We start from the raw sequence: 22,518 nt of genomic DNA on the forward strand, positions 1-22,518 counted from the left end.
GTGTCAACAGCTACGCCCTCTGCCCACAACTGGGTCTCTGCTCTTCCCCAGCTGCAGGCTCCAGGCTCCAGGCTCCTCCAGCAACCCTCCAGCAACACTGGTCCTTGTGTGGGAGAATGAATAATGGCCCCCAGCCGTAACCAGTCCCTGATCCCTAGAGCCTGCGAATGTGACTTTATGCGGCGATAGGGGCTTTGCAGACGTGATTAAGGATCTCGAGATGGAAGTTTATCTGAATTATCTGAGTGGGCGCTCAATGCAACCACAATGTGCTTGTGAGAAGCAGGCAGAAAGATATCTGACCTAGAAGGAAAGGCTATGTGACCAGAAAAGCAGAGATTGGAGTGACACAAACATAAGCCAAGGAATGCCGTAATTAACCAGAAGCTGAAAGAGACAAAGAGCAGATTTTCCACTGTAGCCTCCTGAAGGAACCAGCTAAACCCTCTGACTTTAGCCCAAGGAAACTCATTCTGGACTTCTGGCCTCTAGAACCGTAAGAGGGGGAGCCTGGGTGGCTCAGTTGGTAAAGTGTCCGACTTCAACTCAGGTCGTGATCTCAAGGTTCGCGAGTTCGAGCCCAAATATATATATATACTATATATATACAGGGCGACTATATATATATATATATATATATATATATATATATATATAGTATACTATATATACTATATATAGTATAGTATACTATATATTCTCCTTAAATGAAATATTACTATATCATAGAAAATATACTATATTTCCTCCTTGAATGAAATCTTACTGTACTGTGTGTGTGTGTATATGTATATATACTATATATATATACTAGTATATATACTATATATAGTATACTATATATATACTAGTATATATACTATATATAGTATATAGTATATATACTATATATAGTATATAGTATATAGTATATATACATATATACACACACACACACAGAGTACAGTAAGATTTCATTTAAGGAGAAAATTTAGGAGAAAAAAAAGTAAGGATAAAAGAATTTGGTGCCAGGACTAATATAATAAAACCTTAGTTTGAGAGCATAATTCGTTCCAGAAACATGCTTATAATCCAAAGCACTTGTATATCAAAGTGAATTTCAAGAACCATTGGCTCAGTTGGGATCACGTGAGATTTGGCATCACATACTACTTGTATTACAAGACATCGCTCATTTATCAAGCTAAGATTTATGAGAGGTGTTTGCTCATCTCGTGGAAGGAATACTCACAGAACAAGTCACTCACAACCCAAGGTTTTACTGAATTTGCATCCAAAATCTATGCATGCATACAGCATCCTGACCACTTTTCAGGAACTGGCCTGCTGAGCTCCCCCACATCCACTGCAAAGATACCCAATTTTAGCTTCCTAGTTCTTAAAGTAGCCTGATAATAGGAATCTCCTGGATACCGTATTAAACATCCAAATATCCAATCATCCCCTCATCCAAAACCTACTGAAGTAAAACCTAGTAGAAAATCAGTAAGAACTTGGATTCTAATACATTTCCAAGATGAAATAGGTCACAGCATCTGGAAATCAGGAACACAATATGGGAATTGTAGACAAAGGCAAAAGTGTTAAAGATGTAGGAAGAAAGCCATCATCTCAAGACTTGAGATAATCTCCAATTGATTATCCTTCCAGCTATGGTCAAGCACTATCTTCTATACTAGCATGCACAGAAGACAAGGACGCCATGGTACCAGGAGGGAGGCCAGGTTGAGCATGAAGGGATATAGACAGAAGGTGAGATACCCACAGAAAACAGAGCCAGAGCCCTGATCAAACCATGCGTGAAACTCACTCCATCACTACACTTTTCAATCATGTGAAGCAATTAATTTCCTTTATTAGATATACCACCTTACACTGAGTTCTCTTTTCTTACATCTCAAAGCATCCTATGTGGTAAGTCTATTGTATTTATCTAATATTTTCAAGTGAAGATCTTATTTTTTTAATTAAAAATGACAGAAAACGAAAAAAAAGAAAATTAAAAAAATTAAAAATAAAAATAAAAAAATTAAAATGACAGAAAACTAAATCGTTGGAGAAAGATTAACTTTACGCAAAAGAAGTGTCTCATTATTTTTAGTGACTACTATTGTTTTATTTTTTTTTTCAACGTTTATTTATTTTTGGGACAGAGAGAGACAGAGCATGAACGGGGGAGGGGCAGAGAGAGGGAGACACAGAATCGGAAACAGGCTCCAGGCTCTGAGCCATCAGCCCAGAGCCCGACGCGGGGCTCGAACTCACGGACCTCGAGATCGTGACCTGGCTGAAGTCGGACGCTTAACTGACTGCGCCACCCAGGCGCCCCTGACTACTATTGTTTTAAAGAGGTTTTTTTCTCTCCTGCCACACTGTACCAAGAATATTGCTAATTATTTTGACTTTTTTGTTCTCATGATAACTAACCATCACCAGGGTTTTAGGTGCACCCAGAGATTAATCTGGAGCTTATCTTTCTTTATCTGCTGTTGTAACAACGATTCAAGCACTTTCTGGAAAACATTTCAAAGATCCATCATTAATTCCCCAAACACACGATGAGCACTGATATAGGGGACATCACATCATTTTCAGCCCCAGGGTATTTCCACTGCTTAGTCACCGATGGGCTGTGGGGTCCCAGGAGTCAGAGACCAGGGAATCAGTGGAAGTGGCATATTCAATGGAGCCTGATTACATTTTGAGGACTCCGGCTGTCCTTTTCCAACCAGTTCAGCTATTTTGAAGGACCAATTGATTTCTTAACTGGAATGGTTAACATAAGTGCAAAGTATTGACTAAAATTCTAAAGCCTGGAGCCCAGTTCACATCCACATAAAGATATTATTGAAGGGGAGTTATTATTTAATGGATATAGAATTTCAGTGCTGTAAGATGAAAAAGCTCTGGAGATTGGATATCGTAACACTATTGCACTATATGCTTAAAGTGGTTCAGATAGTAAATTTTATGTTTTGTGTATTTACCCAGAATTTTATAGACAGATAGATAGAGATACAGATCTGAAAGGGGAGGGGAGTTAAATTTTATCGTCACCCACTAAGGTTTCAGTGTGCCAGTTACAGGTTCTTAAGTACTTTTTATTTACTATCTAATTTAATTCTCACAATAACCCTATAAAGAAGACAATGTTATCATTACTACTATTATTCCAATTTACTGATAAGGAAACTGAGCCCTGGAGAAGTTCCAGCACTAACCCTGAGTCATCTGAGCTGAGCTGAGCTGAGCTGAGCTGAGATACAAGTCAAGTCCATTCAGTTTGCCTTGAGTATAAGCTCCCCACCACCAGCCACACTGCCTTTCCATGTTTTGTTATCAGAAACCATTACCTTTGTTTTGCAGAAACAGGAATTGACACTCGGAGTTCAGAAAATCGTCTATCATCGTGAAGATAGCAAGTGCAGAGTCCAGACACAAATTCACCCTCTCTAGTTTCAACGTCTATGTCAAAGATGTAACCTTGAAGATGCTCTCAGGAGAGAATCTCAAACATTATTGGCCTCAGAACTCCTTTACAATCTTAAAACGTCCTGAGGTGGCTAAAGGGCATTTATTTGTGTGTTTGTGCCCATGCCCATTTACCTCATAGATAAGCACTGTCCTGTAGAATTTCCATGATGAAGGAACATCCGTACATTTGCACTGTCCCACTGGGGACAGTCACTGGCCACGTGTGGCTATTGAACAATGAAACGTGGCAGGTGTGACTGAAGACATAAATAAATATTTCATTTCTTTTTAAATAATTTAAATATAAACAGCCACACTGCACAGATACACACGGAAAACCGAAACATATTTTCGGAACGTCCTAGAAGATGCACACATTCCATAAGCCATCAGAGCCAAGACGTCACCACACCTAATGTGGCCTCTGGGAAACTCCATCGCACCCTGGCGGAGAAGCCCATAATCTTTTTTTGGAAGAATAGCTTTGACTTCGGGGATCCTCTGAAAGGGTCGCAGAGACCCAGAGGGGTCCCGGAACCACACATCTGCTCTTAAGGGCCTGATAGGAGCTCAAGTCCTTCCTTCAAAAGGAACAACTCTCCGTCCACCGGGCTCTGGGCTGCTTCTTCTCATTTGAGGGCACTTTTGCCCCGCCCCCTCCCCATAACTGGATTTCTCAGGCTCACCAGGCGCGCTGGGGCCGGGCCGGAGGTTAAGCGCCCAGTCACCGCTGGGGCAGAGGACTGGGAGGTGGGGGACAGAGAAGGTGGCGAGGCTGGCTGCGGGAGAATTCTCTCTCAGAGGTTCCGAGTCTCCAAGGCAGCAGGGATCAAATCAAGAAGTAGAAAGAAGCTTGCAAAGTGAAATTCAAGATGCTGGAAAAGATGGAAAGGCCTCTTCTCCCAGGGGTCTCCCGCTTCTCCCCTCCTTCCGGCAGGCAGGAAAGAGGAGGCCGTTGGAGGGGGAGAGGAGAGGGCTTCGGAGGGTCTTCTGGGGCAACTCAATCAAAGAAATTATTTTCCCACAGACGAAGCCAAGAATATCTTAATGGCTTTTTCCTGATTGAGGAATAAATCTATTAATTTATGGCCCGGCCCCAAACCGGTTGTATCAGCCCCGCCCACCTCCTTTAGAAAAATGTGAGAAATGCTGCAAAATTCCACTTATTTTCATGATCTCCATCTTCTCTCTCCTACTTCTTCTTCTTCTTCTTCTTTTCACTCCGTTGTTTCATAATCCACCCTGCTCAATTTTTTACTCCTACCTCTTCTTCTATTTTCAAATAAATCGCCACCTCCGTCAGCGGGCGCGCCCGATGAAAGGTGCCAAAGCTTCGGAGACGCGACTCCCCACCTCCCCCTTGCTGAGTGAAGACACCGGCAGCAGTCATTAGCTGTCCCTGCAGAGAAGCTGGAACTGCGCAGGCCCCGCACCACTTGCCCGAGCGGCCTTGCGCATCCCAGAGCGCGCGTTTTCGCCAAGCCTGGGTTCGCCTAGATCTTCCTGCCCGAGAGACCCGGCCCAACAGTAAATCAAAAGAAAGCAGAGGGAGAGAAGCCGCTGTCTGAGACTCACAATTACTACCTCCCAGCGCAATTAACACGCCCCGGGGTAATTGCTAAACGGTCCGTATTTATGGACTGGGCCACCCTGCTTGCCTGACCCCGAGGTTTGCAGCTCCCAGCGAGGGGGCGAGTGTCCAGCCTCTTCCGAGAAGGACTAAGAGTTGCATAAATTGCACACACACACCCCGCCCCCCCCCCCGGGCTCTCTGCGGGAATTCAGCCCGCTGTCGCCTGCGTGACTCTTAATGTATTCGAAATAAGTAGTGGTTTCATTAGTACCGTAGACGATTTAGATAATGTAGGCCCTGGAGAAGGAGATGGAAATTGTTTCCAACTCCACTTGCGAACTGGCTGCCCTTCAGCGAGTTAATTAACCTTTCTTAGCCACTGTTTCTTTATCTGTAAAATGGGGGTAATCCAAGTAATCACAACAATTGGAATTTTATAAAAAGCAAATAAGCTTTTGTATATAAAGTATATGCAGTATAAGTAAAGTATAAAGTATATACTTTATGTATATAAAGTTCTCAGGACAGTGCCTGACACATAGGCACGCAAAACTCTGCTACGTTATTTAAATTAAAAGTTGTGCTCAGGCCTAACAACCGTCCTTCCAGGTGCGTTAGGCGGCGCCACTCCGTGAACACCAGTCCTGGTGACAACATGAATGAAAGGACCTGTCCTTCTCTGGCTGCCTGGCTTAACTCACACCTGCTGTGCGCCGGTGTGGCCCGGCCTCGGAGAGACAGCGTGGACGCGCTTCGTGCTAACCCGGCAGGATTGAAGCCGGAGCACTGGAATTTCTAGTGTTGCTGGGCGTTGGCCGCCTGCCCCGGACCATCTTCGCGCCTCCTCCAGCCCCCCCAGGCCCAAGGAAGTCTCGCATTTGCCCCCAACTTTTGGATGGGCTCTTTTCTCTGTCACGGACCCACTCGAGAAATAGAATGAAGTCTGGCCCCACGGGCGGAGGACCGAGGCCAGGCCTCGACGGTACGCCGGGAGGACTTGGCGCCGTGGGAACCCAGGGGCCCGTCACCTAGCCGCACTTGGGGCCACGCAGTCCTACACTGGGCCCGGAATCCCACCCTGCGCCACGGCCGCACCGGCGGTCTAGACACGCAGGGCGACTGAACGCAGGCCTGGGAGCCGGTTTCCTAGGCTGGCCGGGCTGGGTTAACTTCGGCGAGGCTGGTACCCACCTCCCCGCAGGGCTTTCGTTTTCAGCCGCGCCCTCCCGGGGAGGTTTATGGCCTTAGCGCAGCAGAAAGGAGAGACTCGAGGGCACCATACTTGGCCGCGGCGCCTGCGGCCCCAGATCGCGGCCTCAGGGGCTCGCGGGGCCCCATCCTTCTGGTGCGCGGGGCTCTGGAGCCAGAAAGTATACACAGACCATAAATTTCCTGCCCCGCCCGGCGCCGGGCCCCTCGCTCCGGCCCTAGGAGCTGCGGCCCGCGGCAAAGCGCTGCTGGGACCCGCCGCAGCTCCAGGCCGGTCGCATCCCGTCCCGCCGCAGCACGGACACCACTGCAGCGTTAGGACTCGGGTCACAGCCCGGCCGAGGCTCTGGGCCTCAGTGTGGGAGGAGGAGGTGGAGGGAGGCAGCAGAGCGGGAGGCCAGGTGAGGACGGAAAGAAAAGGGAGTAACTAGGAGCACAGAAAGGAGAAGATGTGGCTTCTAGACTAACCTTAGCTTCCCAGCTTGAGGTGGAAAGGAACAGTTAAGTGCTCATGGGGACCCCTCGCTTACAGATGTTTTTGTACTGAACTCTCCCCTCCTTCACTCATCAACCTTGTACACCAGACAGGGTACACCGGGCATGCGCTTTCTCTGGGGGTGCAACAGAACGATGCTTAATGGATTTCTCTGCGGCGGGGTCTACTCTCACAATGTAAAGTGGATATTTGAAACAATGAATGGAGTAATTCGCTAAAAAGGAGAGCAGAGCTTTTCTTTGAACTTTGAACTTTTCTTTTTCTCCGAAGAGGGAGTCGGGGAAGCCCACCCTTTCAGGATTGGAACTAGGAACCGGTGGGCTTCGGGGTCAGAGGCTTGGCCACGCCCCTTGCCAGCCAGTACCTGGATCAAATTACCCAACCTCTCTGCTCCTCAAACTGGATTATCTGTAAGATTGGAAGAAAACATCTTCTCGCCCAGGGTTGCTGGGAAGGTTAAATGAGATACAAGACTTTGAATTTGTGCCTTAAAAGTGGGAAACGATTGCGTCTGTTTCCTCCGTTTTCACTTGCGCGCCCCCACCCTGGGTGATTTCCAAGTAAAGACGCGTTCCAAACAGAAGAAATTAGCGATGTAATGTTGGTGAGGGTGGTGAGAGTTTAATGCCAATTCTCGCTTACTGAGCGCCACTTCTGTTTGCCAGCATAATGGCGCGCGCGACCGTGCGCGAGGCTGTGACTGTCCCCTGTATTAGATATGCTCCCCTAACCTATGTAGAAGGGATACTGAACTGCCTCCAGGGTCGCTGAGCAAACTGATGGGGAGAAGATGGGGAAGCATAGTGGGAGGGCTGGAGAGGACTCAGAAGGCACGATGGGTGTCCTCATGACCACTCCTCTGCGATGGGAAAACCAAAAGAGGGGAAAAGAGGGGAGAAAGAAAGATTCTGAGAGCTAAAACTGTTGGTTCAGCCGGCGCACCTCAGGGCGCTTTCCTGTTGCTCCTCTGGAGCCGCTGATGGTCCCGAACCGAACCCGCCAGCGCGTAGTAGGGGCGCAGATGGTGTATGCATGTGTTAACGGATGACACCGAGGCTATGGCTGGCCCACGTGCACCGACACATCAATCTCTCTTGGCTCTTGAACCATGCTTCTGACGAGGATGACATCATCGCGGGTCGTTGTTGTTGTTCTAATCTTACGGGCCGTTCGTTTTTTAATAATAGTTTCAAACAACATAACTGCCTTTCGTTTCATTTGGGGTCACAGCCGAGGCTGGAGCCACGACTTCTGGAGCAGCCCCTGCACCACATCGCCTGCCCTGGTTGCCCTCGAGCCCCGCCAGCGCGGCCCAGCTCCTCTGAAAGTCCTACGTGGAAAGGTGGACAATCGCTGGATGAAGGAAAACCCAGGCGCAAGGAGTAGAGAGGGGGAAACAAAAAGTGGAAAGGGATGGGGATGCCCAAAGCGAGAAGGAGGACTGGGAGAGTGGAGACCGAAAGAAAGGGGAACATTTGCATTACGGTGGGTCGACATTCATTTTTAAATTGTGTGTCATAGAAAAGTTTCATTCCTTTCCTTTCTAGTTTTTCACCCACTGCGCCCTCGCCGAGGGAGACAAGTCCGCGGAGGAGGCAGGAGCCTTGCGGGAGATGAGAACAAAGGGATGCGGCTTAGATCGCTGCGGGGGATCCAAGGCAGCCTTACCGGGAAGATTTTCAGATTTGCTGGGCGCAGCCCACCCGCTGCGGGGCTGACGTCGGGACCCACCCGTGCGAGGTCGCTGACCTCCGACTGGGCGCTGGGGATCCAAGAAGACAGAGGACCTGGGACCCTCCATCGGACTCAAATGAGTGGCGAACGGGGCCGGGGGCGGGCGCCCTCCTAAAGGCTTGAGGCTTCAAGCACAGTCTGCGCCGGGAGCGGAGAGAGCCGGGCCGCGCAGCGACTCCTTTGGAGGGCGTGCGCGGCCTCCGATTGTCTCCATAGAAGGATCCAGAAAATGGCCAGATCCTCAACCAGACGCCTGTGGGGCCTGCGAAATAAGGAATCTTATGCGGTCATTAGTTCATTCGTTCTTTCATTCATTCATTGGCTCATTTCTTGAGCTCGCACCACGTGCAGGAAAGTGCGGGGTGCACTCTTCACCCCATTCGCACACACAAAAATAAACAGCCCTGACAAATCAAAGCGCGGCTGAAATTTGCTGACCCTGAAATCGCCAGAGGCGAGTGGGGCGTGAGCAGTTGGGGGTGGGGAGAGCTCTGGAACTCGGCGAAACTAACCGACGCTTTTGCGCAGCAGAAGGAGAAAGCAAGGTGCACATTGACAGCAGCCCGCTCGCTCACTGTGCCGAGAGACGCCGGCGCGGATCTTAACGCCCGGAGCGGGCCGCCCCGGAAAGCACACAGTCTCCGGCTTCCGTCCTGGTCCTCGCGTTGACTGCTGGCGAGGTGACTGTGGGCGAGTCATTCAACCTACAAAATGGGGCCAACGGTGCCCACCTGCGCACGACGTTCTCCAGATGAACGTGCGCGAACGAGCGCTTTCGTCATCTATATGGAGCGCTGCTTGGGAACTTATTTTGTTCTTCTGCAACGGATTTAGTGTCCGGGACCCTTGTGTAGCCTCATCCAATGAGTTGGGACTTCCAAGTCCGCTCCTCCTCCCGGGGTCACCACTCAGTAGTTCCCGCGCCTTCTAGCTCACTTCTTCCTGTGTCCACAGTGCTAACCACCGATCACGTTGCTCCTGAGGATCCACTGGGACTATCAGTAACCACAAGGAACACAACAATGTGTTACTCATTTATTCAGTAAACACTTCTTGAGGCGCCTTCCCCGTACCTAGCGCTGTGCGAGGTGCTAGAATTGCTCCGACCCTAAGGCAGAGCCCAGCCTTGCCCTCAAGAAGCAAAGGGTGTCTTTTCCCAGCTAAAAGGACAGTTGATATCCTGTTTCCGTTTTGAAGACTTCCCTCTACGCGATTAGTTAAGAACTTAATAGAACTCCCCAAATTCCATTTGTCCTGACATGACCTCAACAGTGGGCACGTAGTTTTCCCTCCTTGAACCCCAGATACTTAAGTTTCCCTCAAACCTGAAGTGTCAGAAAACTCTGGCTCCTTCCCCTTCCAGCTCCCAAAACACCTAAAAGCGCTGTCTTGAGCACCTGCTGTATGCACAGAACGCCAGGCGCAGTGCCTGAAGGACCAAGAAGAAATGCCACTGGTCTTCCCATAGAGTCGAGGGGTCTGAGCACAACCTCTGTGGACACACTGTATCCAAACACTCTGCTCTACTCTTTCAAAGGTTCCTCCCCGGGGACACAGTGACTGCCCTGAATTCATGAGCCTCCATCTAAGGATCTGATTTCTTGCCTTTTTTTTCCCAACTGTGCAAATACTAATAAGGTAGTAAATACTGTAATTAATAAAGGAAGGAAGGAATATAATACGCCATCCACTTTCTCATTTAACATTTTACCATGCAATTCATTCTCACAGTGGTTTAGAAGTTAGGTAACATTATTTCCTATTGTACAGATGAAGAAACTGAAGCCAATTTCCCAAGGTCTCACATTTAACAATTGGTGAATGAGTGAACGCTTCTTGGGCTCTTTGGGGTTGGGGTCAGGCATGCTCCTTCTGACACCCTCAACTCTGAGCTCCATATGCCAGCCTCTTCCCATACTTAAAACCCCCCAGAAATAGTCTTTGGGGTCACTGAAGCCTCGAGCTCTGGGCGTGGGTCAGGTGGTGTAGCCCGCTGTCACCTCCACCACCTTCTATGGCTGGTCTGTTACCCACCCAGAACTGTGCGAAAGGAGGAGGCATTATCTGCTGGCTGGGACTAGGTCTAAGGACCGGGGGAGAGAGAAGGAGTTAGCTTAGTGGCTGCATGACAAGCATGATGAGCTCTCGGACACCTTGTGCTGTCCCAAATCCCAAATGTCAGCAACCAGACAGAGAAACACTCAAGAATGATGTCATGTCCCAAGAGCAGGATATGGCCCGACCTTAGACATATTAGCAAAGCCACATAGGTGGTACAGGCTGAAGGGTGGGGGTATCAATCCTGGAGAGGCCCAGGCCTGCAACTCCTGGAGGGACACCTCTTGGGGACTACCAAAAGGAAGAACAAATGGATCAGTTGGAGCCCACATTTCCCCCCAGGCTCAGTGCCTTTTATGCCCCCTTTTTAAAAAGCCACTGAGCGGCACCTGGGTGGCTCAGTCAGTTAAGCATCCAACTCAGGCTCAGGTCATGATCTCAGTTGGTGAGTTCAAGCTCCGCACCAGGCTGTTTGGATTCTCTGTCTCCCTCTCCCTCTGCTCCTCCCCTGCTTGCATGCATGCATGCTCTCTCTCTCTGTCTCAAAAATAAATAAACAGTTAAGAAAAAAAGTTAAAAAGCCATTGAGTTGTAACAAGCCAGATCAGAATCTGGTTGGTCAATTGTGTCTGGTAGGACTCCTCTCCCTTTGCACCTCAGGAGGCACTAAACCCACAGCCTTATCAGAGTCCTGGCACTCACTCCCCAGGGGACCTTGGGCAAGTGTCAAGAACCCAGCCTCTGTTGCCCCATCCTTAAAATGAAGAAGTCAGAAGTAATCACACCTGCCACGACATCTATGCTTGTTCATAAAATGACAGGAGACAGAACATCTAAGGGACCCAAGGACCACCCATTCTCTGAGCTCACCTGTCCGGAGGCCCCAGGCCAGTCGCCACGGGGCCCAGCCTTTCAGAACCCCGGTGGGGCCGGGGTGAGGGCATGGAGGGGTTGGAGGGGAAGGAATAGTTTGGAAAGTGCATGCCTCCCATGTAGCAGTTAGGAAATCCAAAGAGCGGCTGCGGGGGTGGGGGGAGGAGGATGCCCACTGCAGGTTTTAATATTCCGTGCGTGGGGAGAACCCGCAGAGAAGGCAGTTCATTTGTCTTCAGGACCCCGACCAATCCCGTCATGACCTCAAAGGGAAAGACTGTGAGCCAGATGCGTGCCTGAGCACAGTTAAATCGAGGTGTATCTCCCAAAGCCCAAATACCTATAGTTGGAGTCCTCCATAAAACCCAGTAGCTGGATCTTCACAAAGACCATGGAGAGTGCAGCCCTCCTTCGCCAGAGGCTAAAGAAGGGGGGGGGTTGCGAGGGCCCTGTCTGTTTAGGGTCCTCTCCACCTTCTTTAACTTAGTGTCACCGTGTCCTATGGGGAGGGCCCAGCACTCAGTCTTTCAACCGGTTCTTCCTTCTCAAAACGGACCATTGCGCCCCCGGGAGGAGGGTGCCTGGGCCTCAGCCTCGCGCCTCCCTTCCCCATACCTTGCTCCAGAGCTGTTCTAGGCCCCACCCTGCACGCTGGGGGATCTGTTTGAGTTGGCTTGGGCTTGGGGGGAAGCGGGGGTGGGGGGGGGGTGGGGGGGGACTGATCTGGGGATAGAGTAAAACTCAACAGGTTAAAGCCACACAGGTTAAAAGTCAAGTCTGGAGCGCCCCCATGATATCCGCTGTCAGGTGCTGATCCCCGCCCCACCCTGCGGCCCCTTAAGTTCCCGGAGATTGCGACTGCAGGGGCATCTGGGGTCACCCTCCACTTAGGTTAGCTTCCACGACCTAGAACAGGAGGGACCAGCAGGCTGCGCACTCAGAGCTCACCTGCTCCGTGCTGGCCTCAAACTCCTGCCGACACTCCACTTCTAGACCCCAGCTAGAGGGAGCAGCTGCAGGAAAGATCCCAGAGCCACTGGTCCCCTCTGCGGTGCGGAGGGAGTCACAGGGATTTGTGACAACCAGAGTCTGAGCAAGTCACACACACACACACACACACACACACGCTCTCGAACCTTGCGAGGGGGTGGGGTGAGGAGAACTGGAGGACACCTTGGCTGGTGTGCGGGCCAGAGCCTCCCTTGGAGACAAGACTTCGCCTTGAAGTGCCACGGGGCCTGACAGCCGTGGCCCCGGAAGGGGACAGGACAGCGAGGGCCACCTGCTCCCCCAAACTCCTGGACTCCAGGTCCTGCCTCCTCTGGACTGAGGCGGACAACTGGAGCGGAATTCGGCTCCGGCTTACAGGGCTTTGGCCGGCGAGGCTTGGCGCAAGGAAGCTTTTCTGGAGACCAGCGCCCCACCCACCCGGCCACCAACCGTGGCCGAAGAAGACGGCGTGACGCTCTTCACTCTGCCTTGCCGAATGGAGAAGGAAGAACTTTATTCGCGCGTTTGTGCCCAGAGAATGCTGAACCGGCCAGGACAGGGTCTCTCGTGTCTCCGTCTGGGTCTGCGTTCCTGGGCGCTTCTGTGAGCATGTGGCGCTTTGACCTGTGTGTGTAATTGGGGTGCGTGAGCGCGTGCACCCGAGGGGCTTTGAGACACACGCCCACCCCCCGCTGCCCGGTCCCAGCGAGACGCGCGGTCGCCACCCCTCGGCACGTCCCGGCTGCGCCTCGAGGACCTTGCTCCGAGGACTGGGCGCCGCGAGGACCACTGCGGCCGGCGAGGCAGAGCCCAGCCCGGGCAGAGTTACGGCTGCTCTTCGGGAAGGGCGAGTCTTGGGCGGCACAAGCGGGGGTGGCGGCTCGGCTCTGCCCCGGGGCCCGCGCGCACCCGCCGCCGCCTCCAAGCCCCAGCGCGCTCGGCCTTCCCTTCCGCGCCTTAGAAATCTCGGTCTTCGTTCAAGAATTCCCAGCTTCCCTGGACGCGCTTGCAAGCATCGAGCGCCACCGGGAAAATTCCCAATCCCTGGGCCGAGGGAGCAGTCCCGGGACGAGTCCACGCGGCCCGAAATGCGGTGTTTCCTCTCCGCCGCCGGGCCGGCCTAGAGACGACTCTTCGTCCTGTGGCTGCTCCTCTTCCAAATGAACCCTCGGCTTCTCCTGGACTTGTGATACCCCGTTCCTGATGAAAATGTGGGAGAACTCCACCGCCCAGAGTAAAGCCCCTTAGAATTTCACGGGGGAAATGTTCCAGAAGGAGAGGTGGGGGGTGGCGGAGGAAACGCTCCAGGAGCATCCCCACTGCCACGTCCCGGTGCCCGCCGCCAGGTTCATTTCCTTCCCAGTACCCCAGCTTTGCTGCGACCTCTGGTCTAGCGGATCCTGGTCGTGCTAAGGCCGAAATGTACCTGAAATCATTTCATTTAACAGTCCCTGGGAGATCATTTCCTTTACTTAAAAAACAAAAAACAAAAAACTCGGGCCCCAGGAGGAGAAATGCGAAGGGAGATCAGGGCAGTGGGCACCCCGAGGCCTTGTGGTCTAAAGCACCAGCTCCTGTCCGATTCTCCTCCCCAGCTGAGTTCCTCAACTAGGTATCCTTGCTGCCGCCTTATTCTCCTGAATGCCAGCACTGGATTTAAGTGCCTCAAAATTCCGTGTCCTTGGGATGTCCTGATTACAGCATTTTAATATTTCAGGGGTGAGAGGAAACTGATTTCCATAATGAAAGCAAAATTGGGGCACAGGAAGAATCCTGCGGTTAGGTGGTAAGGCCCGCGGAGTGGTGAAGGAATCCCTCCCAAGCAGGTATGGAGGCTGCTGTGCCTGGAAACTCTAGGCACATTTAAAGATAATAGCCAGCTCACGTTCCCATTTAACTTAAGGCCCCTCCTTCGAGCCTTCTACCTTTCCCTTCTCTTTCCTACAGTGGACCACCCTGGTCGCCACCACTCCCCCTCCTCAACTGTGCACATTCCTCAAGGGGTTCGGCTCCACTTGGATGCTGGGAGGTTGATGGGGGGCAGGGAATGGTCAGCCTTGCACCCCTGTGCTGCGCCAGGCCAAAGAAGGCTAACTCTGGGGCCTCTGCTCTAAAACGGAGGTCTTTGTGCTCAAGTCAATGAGTCGAAATGGGGAAGAAGCTAAGCCAGATCGGGGAACCACTAAGAACCTTCTCACTCCAGCCTGGGGACTGGGACGTGTCCTGGGCTCGCTGACCTCAGCGTCTCTGGGGGAACATCACTCTCGACAGAGCATCCTCTCAGAGAACCACATCTTGGCATGGATGGTGGGCCTGTAAGAAGCCTTGTCAAATAGACCCTCGGGGTCAGGTTTGTCAGCAAAGTCTGTTTGTTTTTAAATCTCCCAAAAGAGCTTTATACAAACTCTGGACTTGTAGTTTCGAGGGAAAGAGAGCCCAGAGAGGACAGGTCTGGGAGAGAGGTTTGACTGTCTAGCCTTTCAAAACAAAACAACCTGAAATGGTCCATCCCAGTTGCAGCTTGGAAGCAAAATAAATATCCCAGCTGCAGTGTGATGGGGAAACGGCCTCTCAACTCCTGGCTGTTGGGGCTGGAGCTGGGGAGGGACTCACTGGGCACCTGCAGTGGCCTAACTGCAAGGGAGATTGTGAGTGGATGGGGCTGGGAGATACGGTTTTGTAGACCCATCACTGGGCAAATGTGAGCCAGGAGGTCTGAGTTCCGGTTTTGACTTTGTCTGCGTGTGACCTTGAACAGGTCATCTCCCTGACTGGCCTACGATTGTTCGGGCACCTTTAAAGCCTTCTCAGACCTGGCCCTTCAACCCTAACCATTGTGATCTGTCTGTCCTTTCCTCCAGGACACTACCTTCTCCCCTTACACCATCCAAGCCCAAGGAGCAGTTTGTGTTGGAACTGCTTCAAAGCTCCACTCCGGCCATCGAGTCGCCACGTTGTAAGTACTGACTGTGGCTAAATTGACCCCGCCCGCATCACCGACATCTCCACTCCAACTCAGCAGGCTCTCCAGCCAAGGAAAGCCCTCGGGCACACTCATGGGGCCCAGACCCCGGGTGGGGAAGCCATCTGTTCGACAGGCCTAACAGATTCCGCGGCCACCTCGGTCCTCTGGCCACACTCAGGGTGGTGGGGCGCCGGTTCCGGGGCGGTGGGCGCAGGCTATGTCCGAGGGGCCCTCGGAACTGGAGGGACCTCTAAGCCCCAACGCCGACCTCTGCAGCTAGGCGGGTCTCAGCTTGCTGCACTCCCCCCCCCCCCCCCCCCCCGCAGATATACTAGTTCCCCACCTCCAGCTGCTTCGGCCTCCAGCGCCTCGAGGCTGAGGTCCGGGTGGGAGATCCCCGACCTTAACGACCGACCGCACCGCCCCAGCAAGCCGAGCGGCCTTTACAAACCGTAGTAAACATTTTATTTACAAGTTTGTGTCGTCCTACGTGCAGCTCGTCCTTGCGCCACAGCCCCGAGTGCGGGGAGGAACTGTTTCCTCCAACACTTCAGTGTGAACTGCTCGCGGCCGGGGAGAAGTGTTTGGCAGGCGCGGGGGAGGGGGGGGGCCTCGGGCGGGGGCACTGAGACCCCCCTCGGCTCTGGGCACCTGCGCGGCGTCGACGGGCAGGTGGGACCGCAGGGAAGGGCGCTCCGCCGCGGCGTCGCCCTGGCCCCATTGCCAACGCAAAGCAGGCGCGAAGTCCGGCCCACCCTGGGCGGCAGGGGGCGGCACGCGGGCCCCGGGGCCCCTCGCCTCGCGCAGTCTACAGGCCGCCCAGCGGCGCCGCGGCGGGCTCGGGGCTCTGCGGAGCGCCGCTGAGGGTGGGCTGGGGCGCGGGCAGCAGCTCCGAGGCGCCGCCGCCGCTACCCGCGCCGCCGCCGCCGCCAAGGCTGCCGAAGCCGAAACTGCCGCCAACGCCGCCGCCGCCGCTTCCCGCGCTCCCGCCGCCGCCGGCCGGGAGGAGGGCGCCGGCGGCCGAGGCCTTGATGACCGTGGTCTGGTGCAGTGACCGTTCGGCCCCCTCGGTCCGCTCCGTGTCGCTGGGGGCCATGTCCAGAGACTCGGAGTCGCTGCTCTCGCTCTCGGCCTCGCCCTCCGAGCGGCTGAGGCTCCGCTCCTCTTGCTCGCCGTCGGCGGCCGCGGCGCCGCCCGACGGCTTCTCGCCCGCCTCCTTGTCCTTGTCCTTCTGGGCCTGGGCCTCCTTGGAGTGCCGCCACTTCATCCGCCGGTTCTGGAACCACACCTTCACCTGCGCCGCACCACGTGGGGAGACAAGAAGGGACACGGAGATGAGACGCGGGCTCGCCGCACTCCGACTCGCGCGCGGCCTGGAGCCGCGGTCCCCAGCTGTCTGCCACCGGCCGGGCCCTGTGCCCGGCGCAGGGGCCGAGAGGCAGCCCCGGGAAACGGAGGCCTTCGCCAGGGATCCTCGCCTGCGGAACCCACCAGGCCTGGTTCTCACAATGTGGCCCTCCAGACCTGATCCTGAAATGACCTGGACGCTTGTTGGAAAGCAGACGAAGGACGATTTCTGCTCCAAATCAATGCGTCTTAGCCCGACTCTAGTCAGGGCTCTCCGAAAATCTGATTTAAATTATGGACCCCTAGCCCAGAAAAATATACCCATGATTTCAAGAGTTTGGTGAACCAACGTTAACAATTTCTGCTAAGCTGGTCCGCCCCTCTACTGCCTCTACCCAAGGCAAGTTTCTAGGAAAGCAGTTCTTGTTAAGGAGAAACCGTGGGGAGAACAGAGGGGAAAGAGGGTTCAAAAGAGTTAGTCTCAGTGGTGGGGGGGAGCACCGCTGGACCTTCAGCAGAAGAGCATTTCCTTGGCAGGTAGGTACTCAGAAACCGATAAAGTCCTGCCCCTGCCTGGGATAAACTGATCCTTCAGCGGGCTTAGAAAATGCTGGAATGAAACCTGTGCAGAGTGGAAGAAGGGGGTAGGGATGGGGTGGAGAATCTATATAAATATATACAATCCCCTGGGGGACCTAGTGCTGTTCACACAAGTTCCAGCTTCCCTTTTAAAAATAACATCCACAGCTGGTGGAAAACGGCTGGGCTCTTCCAGTGTGTGCTGGGGGGGGGGGGGGGTAGTTGTGTAATGGAGGACAGAAAGGGGGGGGGGGTAACCTAAAGGAGCTATGAAAAGGTGCCTGCTTTTGGCTTCTGCTCTACTCAGAACATTCAGCACCCAGGGAGCAAAGGCCACTGCTGTGGGGTGTGGAAGCAAAGTGACTCTTCTATTTCCGGGAAAAAAAAAAAAAAGGTCCAATTCTCAAATTTGAAAAAAAGAAAAAAAATGAATTCAAACACGATCGATTCGCCATTGCCTTGCAAAAAAAAAAAAAAAAAAAAAAAATCCAAGTAGGCAGAAGCTGCTGAAATGCTCTTAGGTATTCTAAGAAAATCTGTTTTTTTTCTTTCTCTCACTCCCCCCCCCCCCCAGAGATTTTCTTGAGAGCCTGTGCCGTTAGAAAATCGGACAGACGGTGGTGGCTCTGCTCTGAGGGCACTCCTCGCCCTACTAAGTAATTCCGTTTGAAATGATGTTTTCACTTCCTCACAAATGGGGATTTCACAATCCAGCGGCAGCAGGAGGAGGAGGGAGGAAGGGGGGGGACCAACAACAATCTCTTGACTTTGGATTTTTATCTCGTCTGAAATAAATTGCCTCCTACAGCGAATTGCACTACAGTCGAGTACATAATTATTATCTCCTGCGGCCTATTCGCTTTCTCTGCTGTTCTTTGGCCTGTTGGCCAAAATAAACATGCTGCGGTTGTTGACATACATCTTTGGGGATGGGCTATTCTTCCCGTCCTTCTCACCCCCACATCCCCCCTCCTCCTGCCTCAAGTTTCGACGTGTACGAGGCCTCGAGAAATCCAAGACCCTGCGTTTCCCCCGCAGAAGGAGAGTGGGCCGGGGCGGAGGGAGCCCTGGGGCTAGGCCGCGCCCCGAGGGAGCGGTGCGCCGGCGCCTGAACCGGCTTACCTGCGCGTCGGTGAGGCCCAGCATCGCGGCCAGCTGCTTTCGGTCGGGCTTCGTCACGTACTTCTGAATCTCAAACCTTTTCTCCAGGCCTTTCCTCTGCAGGTTGGAGAAGACAGCCCGTGACCATGAGCGCTTCCTCTTGTACGTCTGCGGCATGGTGTCCTTCGTGAGCACAGCGTAGGGACCTGCCACCAGGCGGTAGCGGGGGCAAGAGAAAGACAGGAGGGCCGCGTCAGTGCCACGTCCGCGGTCTGCGGGCCCGGGACTCACCGCGCTGCTTAAAACTTGTTTTTGCGTTAACATCTGCCCCCCACCCCGCCCCGCATTCGGATAGCCCTTCGCGCAGACTGGGAATGGCCTGTCTAAAATGGAATCCTACAGCTCTTGAGACTTTAGGCGTGAGGCCTAAAGCGAGTGTGGAATGGAGAAGCCGGGAGCTTCATCGATTAATGCCAAAGGGAAAATATCAGCCAAATGCGCGGCCTTTGGGCCGGGAGCTTCATCGATTAATGCCAAAGGGAAAATATCAGCCAAATGCGCGGCCTTTGGGCATGCAAAGATTTGGCGAAAACGTCGGTTGGGCCTTTAGGATGTAGAGAAGACAGCTTTGACTCTCGTGTGTGTGTGTGTGTGTGTGTGTGTGTGTGTGTGTGCGCGCGCGCGCGCGCGCGCGCATAAGTTCTTGCAAACGTGTGCGCCGACAGAACCTCTCCTTGGCCAAAGCGTTTGAAGTCATTCCAAACTGTGTGTATGTTAAAAAACAACACCTCTGGCTGCATTTTCAAGCCCCTCTCTGGCGGCAAGACTAGGGAAAGCCCCTTCACCCCACCCGCCCACGGCCTCCCTGGGTCCCCCACCCTCTGCCCCCCGGGAGCCAACCGAGGGGTGAGCTAGCTAGCTGAGAACTCTTTCGGTTTCTGTCTCCGGGCTTGGTAGCCTCCTGCACCGACCCCGGGTTGGCTGAACCGCGGTGGCCACGCCAGGCGTCAGTCCTGAATGAGCAGTCAGTCGACCCGCCGCGTCAGGCCGTCGCTCAGCAGAGTTTCCGTACCTGGAAACGTGTCTTGAAACTGATGCTGGACTGAATTTCTCGGGTTCGAGCTTAAGGGGCTCAGGATGGCAGAAGCCTCGTTAATGGGATCTAGAGACGCGAAGAACTGGCCGGCAGAAGGCTGCAGGCCGGGAAGGTGTACGCCTGCGGGCCGCCCGCTGGTTAGCAGGGACGTGAGGTCTGGGGAGGAGGGAAAAGAAGAGCTGGTTACACCTCGGGCAAACCCACACTCTCCGGCTGAGTTGTCCCTCCCCTCCCACCTCGATTCGGTTTCCCTGCAGCAAAGTCGCCAGAGACCTTGTCTCTACCCCAAAAGCCCTCTCTCCCCGACAGAGGCCAAGGGGCGATGCACAAAATGTTCCCATGTGTAGCGCACACGTCCACGTCCACACATATAGCAAGGAAGGGCTTTATATAAAACGGCCAAAAGGCAGTCACTTTCAGGAGACCTCCACCCTCCCCCGGGAAGGAGCCCCCACTCTGCTGAGGGGCGATTTTGTTTATCTACATTCTTTGAGTGGCATTTCACTAGAAATCAGATAAATGGAAGGGAAAGTGTTCCCCGAAAGGGTTTCCCCTGTCAAATTAATATAGCTCACTCTCTAGATATGTGATTCAAGAGACAGAGAATAGCCATTTTAGCGAATATTTATGCCAACGGATTTTTAGGAATAATGATTCTGTGACGTGTGTTTTTTAAAGCATCCCTGGAAACTTTTTTTTTTTTTTTTTTTTTTGTAATGCAGAGCAGGTGAGTTTTACACCTAACGTTTCACAGTCTTCTTACAATTCATTTTCTTCTCCCTCATTTTACCGACTTGTCCTTAATTGTGAAAATACTCAAAGGCATCCCAAATGGCCCTGGGACCTGGGAGTGCGCCAGGGCCGTGGTCAGAGGCCTGCAGCCTCTAGCCCAAGACCTACCTCTCAGCGTGTTGCCTTCCTTGACTTTGGGGTCAAATTCTGCAGACAAAATGCGGTCAATTCCAAATTTGAGGTCCTTGCTGGAGGGGGCCGGGGCCGAGCCGCTATGGGGGGGATTCGGGACCCCCCGCGCCCCAGAGGCCGGAGGCTGCAAGGCGCCAGCCCGGGGTGGAGGCGGAGGCTGCTGCTGCTGCGGTGGTTGTTGCTGCTGCTGTTGTTGCTGTGGGTGATGGTGGTGGTAGGCGGCTGAGAGCGGAGACAGCCGCTGCGGGAAGCCAGCCGGGACTTCGGAGGGCGCCACCACCGGGGTGGGTCGAAGCGGGGATCTGGCGGTAGCTTGGAAAGAGGCGTGCGGGTGAGCCGAGCCCAAGTGCGCGGTGAGTGCGGCGGCCGAGGCCCCCGCCAGACCCTCCGGGGCCGCCCCCGGCTCCCCCACGCCGGCGTGCAGGATGTCTGCGATGCAGAAGGAGGGTTTCTTGACCGCGGCGGGGTCCAGGGGGAAGGAGCAGCCGCCCGGGCCGGCCGAGGAGCAGTAAGCGGCCGACCAGAGGCTGAAGTTGGAGGCGTAGAAGGGAGCCAGCCCGGCGGCGAACATTCTGGCTGGGTGCGCCGAGCGCCGCCGCGGCCCGGCCGGGCCCGGCCGGGTAGCTGGGTGGGTGGGTGCGCGGAGAGGGGCGCTCTGAGTCGCGGAGGCGGCGGCAGCCCAGCCGAGGACGATCCGCTTTCGCTTCTCCGTCCGCACTGAAGACAGGCCAGGGAGCCCTAGCGCCACCGAGGGAGGAGGCGAGGCCCGGATCCCGGCCGGTCACAGCCTCGGCCCCTGGCCTCACTTTAAAGGCGGCGAGGCGCCCGCGCTCCCCGCGGGCCGGAGGCGAGCGAGGGGCTCTGGAGCTGCTAGGCGGGCAGGGGCCGCGGCTCCGCACACTCCAGGGAAGCCGGGGAGACAGGGGCCGGGCACCGAAAGAAAACCCAAACAGCTAAGCCCTACGAGCTAAATTTAAAACAACAACAATAATAATCCGTTAGCTTAAAAAAAAAAAGTAATAAGAGAAAAAAAAAAAAAAAAAAAAAAAAAACTCCTCTCTAAAAACTCCCAAAGTTTTGGCAGGAGCTTCGGAGTCAGACCCAGGGTAGGACCTCGATCCGAGCGCTCATTGGCCATCCTCGTGACCAATGGGAGCGGAAAGTGGAGGGGAATTGGGAAAGAGGGGCGTGGCCCGCTTCCTCGGCCACGCCCCCGGCCACGCCAAAGTGTTTGCTGCTGCCGCGTGGGCTGAGCAGGGTCCCGCGCGTAGGGGCCCGGGCGGCGGCTGCAGGGAGTTGTGGCCCTCCGCTAACTTCTGCAGCTCCAACCCGGCATCGGACGTGGAGAGTTGGTCCCAGCGCTCCTGGGGCGCTTGCCCAGAGCAGCTGGTGCTCCCGTGTATTTTCACGGGTGCAAAGCCCGCCTCCTGGCACGGGGAGGCGGCCCCCTGGGTTCCCTCCTCCTGATTTCACTCGGGCCTGATTTTTATTCACTCAGCCTTTATCCCGAAAGTCGATGTCCTCATCCTTCGTGGGCTCCGGCTGCCAAGCTGCTCAGCTCTGAGCTCTGGCGCGGGAGAGCTGGGGCGCGGAGTCCCCGCCCAATTTAGCACCGCGTCAGCCTTGCTGCCTCCGAGACCTTCAGGGAAGAGAGGAGGGGCGGTCGCAAATTAGCTTTATTCCAGGCTGTCACGCAGTGACAACTTGGACGAGTAACTTTTCAAACAAAATAAGATGGATGTCTCCGAACGACTCCCTTGGTCTCAGCCAAACCCTCCCGGGAGCCTCAGACGACAACAAAACAGGCCGCCGTCCCGAAACCCGGGAAAGCGGCACGCGCGTCCCCTCCTCTGCTGCACCTTGTAGGAAATGTCACCCTCTCAGCTCCACCACAGCCCCAGATCACGTGGGGTCCATTGTTTTGCAAGCGCCCACAAGAGCACATTTCCTTGGGGTTAAATACTACTTTCAATTCAGTGACGGTTTCCCCAGGAGCCCCTTGGGCCTGGTCGGAAAAGAAGACGAAGCGGAGTCGACGTCTTCCATTCGTGCTTTGGGTCTTTAGAGCGTAGGGTGGGTGTAGTGGGGGTTTTCTGCAA

General features: G+C 53.9%; 1 protein-coding gene across 1 annotated transcript; it reads right to left on the reverse strand.

The window, feature by feature from the left end:
• Positions 1-15,820: 15,820 nt before the first annotated feature.
• On the reverse strand, positions 15,821-22,170 carry HLX (H2.0 like homeobox). Its single transcript, XM_045455709.1, has 4 exons — positions 20,396-22,170; positions 19,472-19,651; positions 18,421-18,605; positions 15,821-16,666 (listed from the first exon to the last, which is right to left on the reverse strand). Exons 1-4 carry the CDS (start codon positions 20,988-20,990, stop codon positions 16,181-16,183), a joined length of 1,446 nt encoding a protein of 481 aa, XP_045311665.1. The 5' UTR covers positions 20,991-22,170; the 3' UTR covers positions 15,821-16,180.
• Positions 22,171-22,518: the final 348 nt, after the last annotated feature.

The sequence above is a fragment of the Leopardus geoffroyi genome, chromosome C3, assembly GCF_018350155.1.
Source record: "Leopardus geoffroyi isolate Oge1 chromosome C3, O.geoffroyi_Oge1_pat1.0, whole genome shotgun sequence".
Lineage (NCBI taxonomy): Eukaryota > Metazoa > Chordata > Mammalia > Carnivora > Felidae > Leopardus > Leopardus geoffroyi.

Bases quoted from the DNA above. Each gene is read 5' to 3' on its own strand.
- HLX (XM_045455709.1), bottom strand. From the start codon at position 20,990: ATGTTCGCCGCCGGGCTGGCTCCCTTCTACGCCTCCAACTTCAGCCTC. The intron at 18,606-19,471 runs GTACGGAAACTC...GCCTGGTGGCAG, and splicing joins GTTTCAAGACACGTTTCCAG to GTCCCTACGCTGTGCTCACG. The intron at 16,667-18,420 runs GTAAGCCGGTTC...GGTGCGGCGCAG, and splicing joins TGGGCCTCACCGACGCGCAG to GTGAAGGTGTGGTTCCAGAA.